The following is a 12113-nucleotide window of genomic DNA, read 5'->3' on the forward strand; positions in this document are numbered from 1 at the left end:
TCTCATTGTTATATTTCCCTTTCTTCTATTNGACGAGGGTCGGCGGGGTAGAGAGGTGGGGAGAGGGCGGTGGTGGTGGCGGGGGGGTGGGGGGAGTCGGTGTGGTGTACTTCACCACCCCTCCTATGGGTTTACAGAGAGTTAGTGCAAGATATTCTGCTCTGGGAGTGAGAGTGCAAGGATAAACGGCACATACACGCTGCGCATCGGTGTCACACCGAACAGCCCTTTTATTTAGGCTGGTATCTCCAAGTGGGATCGACTCTGAGGTTTCACAGCTCTTTTATTTTTTTTCTTTTGCACAAATGCCTTCATGATCTTTTCTTTTTTTTTTTTTTAACCTTGTGTCTGCGTCGGCTGATTATTGATGGAGCTCCGCGAACTTGAAACATGACGGGACACGAGTGTCTCTTCTTGGGTTCACCTCGTCGGCGCCTTCACCTTAACAGGTAGCCGGGGGGAGAGAGAGAGGAAAGAAAAAGAAATAAAGAGAGAAAGAAAGAAAAAAAAACGCCGGTTTTCTCGGGACGGGTGCGGGAGATGAGCATTGATTTCGGGACCCGTTCTAATGGAAGACACCACAAACCACTGACCACCTGGCTCTGTCTGCTGGAGAGCAACGCTGATCACCGCAACCACCGCAGGTCGCACAATTAGATCCTGTCCATTCCTGAAGTTAAATGGGGGGAAAAGGAACTGCGACATATGCAGCCTCTAAATTACCCCAGTTTGTGTGACCAGCTGGTTTTACCCAAAACCTGTTCTTGAGTCTGATTACTCCTACGGGGCGATTATTATTATCCCCCCCCCTCTTTTCCTGGATCCAAAGCCAGATCTGACTGAGAAGGATATCTTTACCCCGAATAAGCTCGCAGGCACACTGGATGAGAAGACTATGAGCTGACACACTCCAGTTTTTCTCCTGAGCTGGAACGGATTTGGGTATGTAAGATAAGAATAGGTCTCAGTTGCCCACTAAGATTTCAAAATCTGACTGAGCTTATTTTGTAGGCTTCATTCATGCGTATTCATTCGTTTAGGAGCCCACACACAGCTAAAGCTATTTAATTTAGGCAATTTAAGTGTAAAATTAATAAGACTGTGTAATGTGTTGTGAAGTTTTGTGGCCATGGGGGTTCGAGGCGCTGAAAATTCTTAGTGACCATAAAATGAGCAGGATTTAGGAAGGGAGCATCAGACATGAATGGCTGCCTAAATGGTTGCTGCAGTGTTTTTGTTGATTTTCATTCCCTATGAATTGTTGATTAAAGCCTATGGGCAGATTTAATAGTAAAGTAATTTATTTAAAAAAAAAAAAACTAAAGTGGACAAAACAGCTGACTGTGAGGAGTGGGGTTGATTGTTAATCAAATTTAATTACTGTGCATGCTGAAGTTATTTCACTGAAGAGAAACTCTGTCATGTATTCATAGGTTTGTCTGTGGAAGATTCCTGCCATCACATGCCAGGAGTCACTGCCTGTAACAGCGCTGCATAGAAAGAAACCTTTGAGTTGTGAAGGCTGGAAACACATTTACACCGTCATGGATCTAAAAGACTATTACCTGTTGGGAGCCCTACTTGCCTGCATATGGCTAGATCCTTCTATAGCCCAAGAGCTAATCTACCCCATCAGAGAGGAGTTGCAAGAAAATGTCCTCATTGGAAACATACCAAAGGACCTAAACATTTCCCATACAAATGCTGCCACTGGAGCAAGTGCTAATCTCGTGTACCGGCTCGTCTCCAAGGCAGGAGATAACCCGCTGGTCCGCGTTCTGAGCAGCACTGGTGAGATATTCACAACATCAAACCGGATCGACAGGGAGAAGTTGTGCCCCGGTCCCTCGTTTGAGGACAGTGAGTGCTCCTTTGAAATTGAAGTGGTCATTCTGCCTAATGATTATTTCAGGCTGATTAAGATCAAAATAATCGTCAAAGACACAAATGATAATGCCCCCATGTTCCCGTCCCCTGTGATCAACATCTCCATCCCCGAAAACACGCTTATTAACAGCCGCTTTGCCATTCCTTCTGCCACTGACCCAGACACTGGCCCCAATAGTGTCCACAAATACGAGCTGATCAACGGGCAAAGTGCCTTCGGCTTAGACATTGTAGAAACGCCTGAGGGGGAGAAGTGGCCCCAGCTCATTGTGCAGCAGAATCTGGACAGAGAGCAGAAGGATACATACGTAATGAAGATCAAAGTGGAGGACGGTGGCAGTCCACAGAAATCCAGCACTGCCATTCTACAAGTTACAGTAACAGATGTCAATGATAACAGACCGGTGTTTAAAGAGAGCCAGATAGAGGTGCACATACCGGAGAACTCGCCTATTGGCACGTCTGTTGTGCAGCTTCAGGCCACAGACGCAGACATAGGGGCAAATGCAGAGATACGTTACGTATTTGGGACTCAGGTGTCTCCTGCTACAAAAAGACTCTTTGCATTAAATACAACATCTGGCTTAATTACAGTGCAGAGGCCCCTGGACAGAGAAGAGACTGCTATTCATAAGCTCTCTGTTTTAGCTAGTGATGGCAGCTCTAGTCCTGCCAGAGCTACTGTTACCATAAATGTGACTGATGTTAATGACAATCCACCTAATATAGACCTGAGATACATAATCAGCCCCATTAATGGCACTGTTTTCCTCTCAGAGAAGGATCCCATCAATACTAAGATTGCTCTCATCACAGTGTCAGACAAAGACACTGACATCAACGGCAAGGTCATTTGTTTCATAGAGAAGGACGTGCCCTTCCATCTCAAAGCTGTGTACGACAACCAGTATCTGTTAGAGACATCCGCGCTGCTTGACTATGAGGGGACCAAGGAATACAACTTTAAAATTGTAGCGTCAGACTCTGGAAAACCGAGCTTGAATCAGACAGCCCTGGTAAGAGTGAGGCTGGAGGATGAGAATGACAACCCACCTATTTTTACTCAGCCAGTTATTGAGCTGGCTGTTATGGAAAACAACAAGCGTGACCTGTTCCTCACTACTCTCAGCGCCACAGACGAGGACAGTGGGAAAAACGCAGAGATAGTTTATCAGCTGGGACCAAATGCATCATTCTTCGATCTCGACCGCAAAACGGGGGTCCTGACCGCATCCAGGGTTTTTGACCGGGAGGATCAGGATAGGTTCCTCTTCACTGTAACGGCGAGAGATAACGGGACACCCCCTCTGCAAACGCAGGCAGCTGTTATTGTAACCGTGCTGGATGAAAATGATAACAACCCTAAGTTCACACATAACCACTTTCAATTCTTTGTGTCTGAGAACCTTCCTAAATACAGCACTGTGGGGGTGATAACTGTGACAGATTCAGATGCTGGAGAAAATGCTGCTGTTTCTCTTTCCATACTGAATGACAATGAGAACTTTATACTGGATCCTTACTCTGGGGTGATAAAATCTAATGTGTCATTTGATAGGGAGCAGCAGAGCTCCTACACGTTTGATGTTAGGGCTGTGGACAGTGGCAGGCCTCCTTGCTCCTCAGCTGCCAAGGTGACCATCAACGTCATCGATGTGAACGACAACACCCCCATCGTCATCTACCCCCCCTCCAACACATCGTTCAAGCTCGTTCCTCTGTCCTCCATCCCAGGATCTGTGGTCGCAGAGGTGTTTGCGGTAGATGGTGATACAGGGATGAACGCAGAGCTCAAATACACTATTGTGAGTGGAAACAACAAGGGTCTGTTCAGAATTGACCCTGTCACAGGAAATATTACTCTGGAGGAAAAACCAGCACTGACTGACATAGGCCTACACAGATTAGTGGTCAATATCAGTGACCTGGGCTATCCCAAATCTCTCCATACTCTGGTGTTGGTATTTCTGTATGTCAACGACACTGTGGGCAACTCAACTCTCATATACGATCTCATCCGACGCACCATGGAGACACCAATTGACCGAAACATTGGCGAAAGCAGTGAAACTTATCAAAGTGGCGACTATTTAACCATAATGATAGCCTTCGTTACTGGTGCCTTCGTGGTGATTATCGTCATCTTTGTCACTGTGCTGCTGCGCTGTCGCCACGCTTCCAGGTTCAAAGCTGCACAGAGGAAAAAACAAGGGGCTGAGTGGATGTCACCCAACACAGAGAACAAGCAGAATAAGAAAAAGAAGCGCAAGAAAAGGAAATCCCCAAAAAGCTCCCTGCTCAACTTTGTCACCATTGAGGGGAACAAACCTGACGATCCTGCCCACGAGCCAATCAACGGAACCATCAGCCTGCCGACGGAGCTGGAGGAGCAAGGGATTGGACGCTTTGATTGGAATGCCACACCCACCACAACCTTCAAACCCAGCAGCCCAGACCTGGCCCGGCACTACAAGTCCGCCTCGCCGCAATCGGCCTTCCACCTCAAGGCCGACACGCCGGTCTCAGTGAAAAAGCATCACGTGATTCAGGAGCTCCCATTGGATAACACATTTGTTGGGGGCTGTGACACCCTTTCCAAGAGGTCCTCCACGAGCTCCGACCACTTCAGTGCCTCAGAGTGCAGCTCCCAAGGAGGGTTCAAGACGAAGGGGCCCATGCACACCAGACAGCAGGTAAAAGAGCACTTTTACTGGTCTATAAGTACTGCCTATAACTGCCCTGTTCCACAGTGCTAAAGTGCCAGTCTAGATTAGAGACTCACTCTAAGTTACTGTGAAGCAACAGATAAGAGTACAGGAGACATACTGCTTCAGCAAGTTCCACTGTTTCTCAAACTTAAAAATGAAAAAAAGAGAAAGAGTAACTTGAACAACTGCTAATTAATGGAGTTGATTATGGACTCAACAATCACATGCATAATTTTGGGGGAACAATTATAGACTGATGTTTTGTCGTTAATATATATTTAATTCCTATTTAACAAAATGCAAGTGGGTGAGTGATTGCCTTGCCTTACTTTGTCTATTCAGTAATCAGGTTAGATCACTGGAAAAATGTACCAACATAACATTAATTGTGACTCAATGTTCTTTGTGAAAGAAACATTTTTTTCTTGCCTATCTACTCAGATTACTGTTCTCATTAGAGATAAATGCTGCACACATTCTCCCAAAAAAAAAAGAAAAAAAAGAAAAAAAAAAATTAGCTGACTTTTCACCCCTCTCCTCATAAAACTCTTGAGTGTATTCATGTTTTTTTTGTTTGTTTCTTCGTTTTGGTGTGTACTGTAATATCACAAAAGACTTTGTAACCCTTTTCAACACCTGCAGCAATAACAACAGTCAATAATTAGTCTGCTGCAGTGGTATTGTGAATGTCACTGTAGGCTTTGCCACATCATCTAAGCTCGAATTAAATGCCTCCTCTCGAAGCACACTAGCGAACTGAGTGAAGCTTGTCTGGAACTTGATACACATCCAATTCAAAAAGGATTAGCCAATAATGAGCCTCAAATTTCAACGTAATCCATGCTGCTTTTTATCAAAGCCTTATTAATTTTTCTGCTAATAAAGCACCACTACACAACACACAGTTCTAATCTAATGGGACACACGTGGACAAATACAGGGAACGGCAGAGAAGAAGGAATAGAGAGAGAAAGAGTGCAGGGGGGGAAAAGGGAGGCAGAGTGAGAGTGTTGTCAGTGGGTCAGGCTTGATGGGTGGTGGTACTGAACCTTTAGGTGGCACTGTTGCGCTGCATGGCACAGCCTGGCACTACGCCAACCTGCAGTGGACTTATAAATGCAAGGGAGGAGAAGAAAGGAGTGAAACCTTTGTTGGTGTTCTTAGTGAAATACTCTCGCCTAATGATGCAGAGGCTGCACGGGGAAGATTGATAATGGCAGTTAGAGATTTGAGTGATAAGATCTATCCGGAAGAGAGAGTGGAATTACAGGGGTGACACTGTGCGACTCCTATCGATGCATACCTCCGGGTCACTGCATCTGGGGTTGCATTTAATGTGTTTCTGTGTGAGAGGTAGCAGTCAAAAGAGGCATTCACTTTGGCGTCATTTGCCAGGCGCCGTTAGTGTGTGTGCGTGTGTGTGTGTGTGTGTGTGTGTGCGTGTGTGCGTGTGTGTGGTTGGTGATGTGTATGTGTGTGAGAGAGAGAGACAGAGAGGGAGAGAGAGAAAGAGAAGAAGAGGTGATGAAATTGGTGATGGTGTAGGCTGAGGGGATTCAACCCTAGAGGAGGACACAGGAGATATGACACTATACTGTAAGCACAACTTCATTGATTTACTCAGTCATCCAACAATTCCATACAAGTTTTATTGGAATCAATAATTCTGACAAATGAGTCAAAGAAGCACACACACAGAGGCAGTGAGTTCTATATAGTGCCATTGATAATATAAATAATGCACCGTTGACATGTTCTGTGCAATCTGATTAATATTTTTCTATGTATTTGTGTATAGCAATCCTTATAGAAGCTGAGGACTGAAACGGACCTCAAGCTGTGCCTCAATCTAATTTTACTTCTTCTCCTTAACAACACAGAGCAGTCCAGTTGAGTCTCGCCATTCTAACCATCTTCATTCAATATCGTCGCCTACTGTATTTGTAGAACCAGAACATGAAACTCATCACATCTTACAGTTATGTCATGAAATACACAAATTCATAATCAAATTGCTATTGATTCGTACATTGATAAAGCAATGTTATTCAGCTCTAGAGAAAACCCGCTATTGTAAAAAGTAGAAGAAGTGAGATATCCTTCGCATTAGCAATACCTATGAATGACTCAATTAAATATGCACTAATATATTTTGACTGCACACAAGCGTTCAATTTCTTATCTCTATTTCCTTACTATTAGGAGAAAAAGTAATTTTCTACCTTACCGCTATTAGCTCATTTCAATCTGTGGATATTTGTAATGAAGACTTTTAAGGCATATCTGATTGGTTCTTAGCAATAATTACTCAAAAAACATCTTAATGATAAAAATTCCAGCTCATATTTGAGGCTAAATGGCAGTTATAGATTGTGGTGAAATCAATAACTGACATGTCTTAGTGGATAAAGCAGGGTAAGTTATTAATGCCTTTTGTCAGTTCGATATTTTGATTTTTTTTTTTTGCACAATGCAACTGTCTGTATTGACATGTGCATGTCATCTCCATCTCATGAGCATTGATATGTAGATACTCATCCAGTATATCCTATTCCTTTTTGAATTCTGCCTGCATGGCGAGTAAAACAGAGAGGATGAGACTTGTCGTAATTTTAAAAAAAGGAAAAAGCAAAAGCCAAAAATACCGGTTACCTCAGAGTGAATCTTTAAACAGACAGTATATCCAAAGGGTAATATCATCGGATAATCACATCATATTCCCTGCAGAGAAGAAGCGCTTTGGAAAAAGATAAGAACTCCATTATTAAAATACTTCTTATATATACATAGATGATAAAAAGTAAGTAATAAATAAATTTAATTAAAGTTAAATTATTGCCTGTTATTCTTCACTTGTAAAAAGTGGTTTGATGTACTGCATTGAAATTGCAACCACTTAGGTGCTGAATTGTTGCACCTTATTATACAGCATCGCAGAGGTATATGATAGAGTGATGAAATTTAGCACTTTCACCGTTGCGTTACGAGTAACAAACCAACATCAATCAACCCATTGTTGCCTGAAGTTGACATGAAATCAGCAGTAAATTGAAAGATGACGTTCAAAAGAAAGACGTGCAAAGCTGAGTCGAAGCGCTTTTAAACTGGACCCACTGTCTTCAGAACTAAAAAGCCATTTTCTCCAAGTTCTCAACAGTCACTTCTATGCAACATCAGCAGCAGTCAATGAATAAGGAAACTGAAAGGAAATTCATAAACAAGTAAACGGAGAGAAAGAGGTGGAGAACAACAGCAAAGCGTGATGTCTTCTTCTCAGAAAATGTAGAACAGAGGGAAAAGAAGTACAATAGCAGACATCTACAGCAGTGTCATCCCAGACAAACGCCTAGTGGAATCAACTTTATAGAGACCCCAAACTTCGCTGCTAGCAATAGGAGCAATCCTTGCCTTTCCTTTCTTTTTTTTCCACTTATTATTTACCCTCCAGGGACCTACATTAGTGTAAACAACGCTGAAGAAAAAAGCATGAAAACACTGTCCTAGTTTCACAATGCAACACAAGCATCTAAGAAACTAAGTATAATCCTAGCCGTTTCACCATCAGTCTTACTTCTTCCTTTCAGTAGTCTTAGACATAGATGTGGTTCACGAACATAACATGAGCCCAGTGGCTATGCATTAACCATGTACTCCACATCAGATCCCAAGGCTCATGTCATGGACATATTAACATGGTTTTACTGAGGATGCAGTGTCTGAAAACAGCCACTGAGACGGTGTCTGAAACATCATGCCTAATCAATTACATTCCATATTTAAAGTTCTCACTCTTCACCATTAACCTTAAATAAATTCCATGGTGAATGTGAAAATAAGGCTGTTTATTTTCTGCTTATATAGACTAATATGTACATTCTTGCAGATGCACACGATGCGTCCTCTTTTTCCCTGTCTTTGTTATGGTAATAGACATTATATGTTATGATGCACAATTATGGACTGTATATGGGGCTTTCAGTGGTGCAACCGTGTGGCCTGAACACCTCATGTGTAAAAAGGCTTAATTGCTGTGGGTTATTAGTGCTTTTCTTGCATGGCAGAAAAGATGCAGGCACTGAAAGGAATCGTGTATGTACAGTTCATTTATCCCACAATGCTCTGATGTGCTCTTCTGTAGCACAGATCATGCCTTAGCTCTGGGGACAGAGAATAACAGCTCCCTTTTGTGCAGCTTCACTACAGTTACAGCACATATAAAACAACTGACAACATATTCGTATTAGGTTGACTTAATCAAAATAATTCTGTAGATTTTTGCTTTAAATTGCATTCAGTTTTTCTGTCTGCATCTGACTCTCACATCTTCTTCCTGAAAATAAAGTTGAATTACGCTTCTGTCGCAAAACATGAGTGGGACATTAAATAATACAGTAAATGTAGTATTCAGTTTAAAGTGAAAGATGTGAGAAAGACCTTTGAGGAAGAACAGGGAATCTTTAATGGAGAATTCCTGGAGTTGTCTTGTCAGTACATTTAATGAATGGACATTCTATGCAAACAGGAGTTTGTACAGACCATTGTAATTATGGAGCCTTGGGGGAGTCGTCCTTCTTGTGCAGGTTCATTTGCCACATTAATAAGGGGATTAGTAGTACGTACGGGGGCTGATGGCAGCAGGAGAAGTTTGAGAAGATTAATGAACTATGACAATGTTGCACCTGAGGGGAAAAGTCTGTTGCAATATCTTCTGGGTTGTGCTGACACAGAGTTTGGCGCTATGAAAGACGAAGATGGAGAGAGGCCAGTGATTGTTGCCGACTGTGATCATACATCCTTTTCCTCAGCTATCCTGTCACTTCCTCGGGATACTGTGTTTGTGATCTCTTACAGTGTACATGTCCATGACACTTTTGACTGAAGATGGTCCAGCGGATTAAAAAAAATCTTGAAAATAAGGACACTAGCTTGTAAAATCTCATTGTTTTTGTGCATAAGGAAAAAAAAAATGCTTAAACTGGATAAATAACTATAAAGACATTAATTAAGCAACTCTTTGAGCAAATTCTGTGTTGTCTGCAATTGGGTCTGTTGCCAACATCAGTTTAATAATTAAGCAAAATACCGGTAGATGCAAAGAGAATGACCTGACTACTGCAGAGTAAAATGTAACAGATCCTGAAAACAAACGTAGCTATCAGGAGATAGTAAGCCAATAAGTCTGTGAGTGAAGTTCCTATCAAAGCTTTAAATCATCAGTAGAGGATTTGCGGGTCTCTCTACTACAGACAACATTGTATTTCTTTAAAAAACTTGTCATGTCCTCCATGTCTAGGTGGGTAAAAGGAAATGAAATGGATTGCGGGCTATACTAAGGTAGTGGGTGTAAGTACTACCAGAGTAGATTATTGCCCCAAGGGGGATCCAGTTTTGTCTGCACAAAACAACAAAATAAATCAAAGCTCCCTGTTGGTACACTGGCTGAACTGTGGAGTTCATTTATATGTTTTTATTTTCCTCTGTTGAGAAAAATGAAGTGCTACTGATTTTTAATATATTTATATATTTATTTATTTATAGTCTTTTGTTTTTTTTTCTTTGATGTCTATAACTGCCAGGGGCAGAATTGCCAAAACACAGATGATGGCAAATTACCAGGAATTACATTTGATTTTTTGTGTGCATTTTTATTTATTCTCATTTTTGTTTTAACCATTTTCATACATGTGTTGAGATACCTCTCCCTGTCATTACGCTGTTTTATTCTGTGACACATATACAATGCAGTTTTGATAATGACAAATATTGTCATGTATCAAAAGGCCTTATATGTGTGTCTGCATATGTGATTTATTTTTTCTTTCTCTGTTGTTTGTGCATCACTTTTGGCTGGCAACCCACTCATTTCAACATTTATCATCCATTTCTGCAATTTCTCAAAGCAAATTGATTGATGATCAATCTTCAGGGGGTTTGCTTTGTGAAATCAATGTTTTGCATGCACAAAAACCAAAGGCATTGTGGCTTTTGTGAGACTGTCATTACTTAATTCATCTCCATATTTTCGCTAATCCACAAAACACATTTCCCATATTTCTAAGGCAATCAATCAAGTTGACATACTAGCTTCATATTTATTCGAACACTGCATGTTGAGCGAAAAGACAAACTGCAGCTAAAAAAAACTTGAGGTATCAACATTGCATCTGAATTCTCTCAAATTTACCATAAATATAAGAGTAGAGGGTGGAAGAAAATGTTTCTTGACTGCTTGCTTGTCTGCAAAAAAAAAGGAGGAAAAGAAAATTATATAAAAAAGATGAAGTTATGATGCTACTTCATTGTTTGAATGCCCTCCCCCAAACCCCACCCCCAACCCCAACAACCCATCTCCCCGCTCCACTCCTCACTTGGCCCCTCCACCCACTCCTTATCTTCCCCCGTCTCCAGCCCACACCTTTCACCCATGTTTTATCGGGGTCAATGCTGTTACATGCAATGTTAAATCACCGAGGGTGTGTTCACCTTTGTGTTCTGATCATTTGTGACAGATGAGGGTGCTCTGTGTTCAGCACGTATAGTCCCACTTTCTTCCTGTTACCGTCCCCTCTCCCTTCATCATTAGACAAAGATGGGAGTGTGTGTAAAAGATGGGCAAAGCGGTGCTGTACGTCCTGACATGACAAACCCAGAGGGAGACGTGTCCTTGTCATTGGGTTGTTGTGTCAAGTGACACACAGGCTGCTGCTCTGTCACTAGCGTGTGCCACTGTCTAAACTAATAGTTGTGATAATGGCACTGCCAGCCAAAACCGCCCTCGAGCAAAGAGCCACACTTGACTTGAAATGTGACTGCCATTGACTGCTTTGCCACTGGGCCCCATAGCTCATAAAGACTGTAACCCTCATCGATGTAAATCTTTCTTGTATATATAAGATGTTTCATGTAAATTGAACTCCTGGTAATCTTGCCTAATGTGCTGTGTTAAACAATAATGAACTTGTTTTATTTTATTTTTTCTTTTATTTCATTTATTTGCCCTGCTTTCTCTTTTTCTTTTTTTTTTTTCATTGCTGGGTATACATTAATTACATCTGAAATAAACTCTGCCAATGATTCAGTACATTGCAACTCTTATTCTGTTTCTAAAAGCTTTATTTGAACAGTGCTATTCTACCTTTATAATTTCGTAATAAATGTTTCAAAGAGATCATTTCTTTCTTGGTTTTAATTTGTGCGTTTGTTCTCCTCTTGTGATGCTATGATAAGACATTTATGCATAAACTGGGATTTGTTTTAGTCAAGCTACCATGTGTGAACCAGTTCTAATCAGCATTTGCCCGTAAACAACTGCTTCAGCTGATTATAATGCCAAGTTGAGTATGTTAAGACGCAAACAGATTTTCTGGTTTGACTGAATCCATTATTTGAAATGAGGCACTGACACACAGCCAATGTAATAATTCACTTAACAGTGAAACTTTAAAGTTAATTTAACAAGGTAGTTTAGTTTGGGGTTTTTTTTTTCACCAGGAGCCACATAAGCACATGATTTCTTAA

At 41.5% G+C, this 12113-nt stretch overlaps 1 protein-coding gene across 3 annotated transcripts in view; it reads left to right on the plus strand.

Annotated features, from left to right (window-relative positions):
• Positions 1 to 502: 502 nt before the first annotated feature.
• LOC111238634 (protocadherin-9) overlaps positions 503 to 12113 on the plus strand; it is a 190506-nt gene continuing 178895 nt past the window's right edge. For all 3 annotated transcript variants that reach the window (XM_022768235.1, XM_022768237.1, XM_022768236.1), the window contains exons 1-2: positions 503 to 942; positions 1434 to 4580. In XM_022768235.1, the coding sequence (XP_022623956.1) occupies positions 1545 to 4580 (3036 nt within the window). In that variant the 5' untranslated portion in view covers positions 503 to 942; positions 1434 to 1544. The remainder of the gene's footprint in view (positions 943 to 1433; positions 4581 to 12113) is intronic.

The sequence above is a fragment of the Seriola dumerili genome, unplaced genomic scaffold, assembly GCF_002260705.1.
Source record: "Seriola dumerili isolate Sdu_G_001 unplaced genomic scaffold, Sdu_1.0 BDQW01001449.1, whole genome shotgun sequence".
Taxonomy (NCBI): Eukaryota; Metazoa; Chordata; class Actinopteri; order Carangiformes; family Carangidae; genus Seriola; species Seriola dumerili.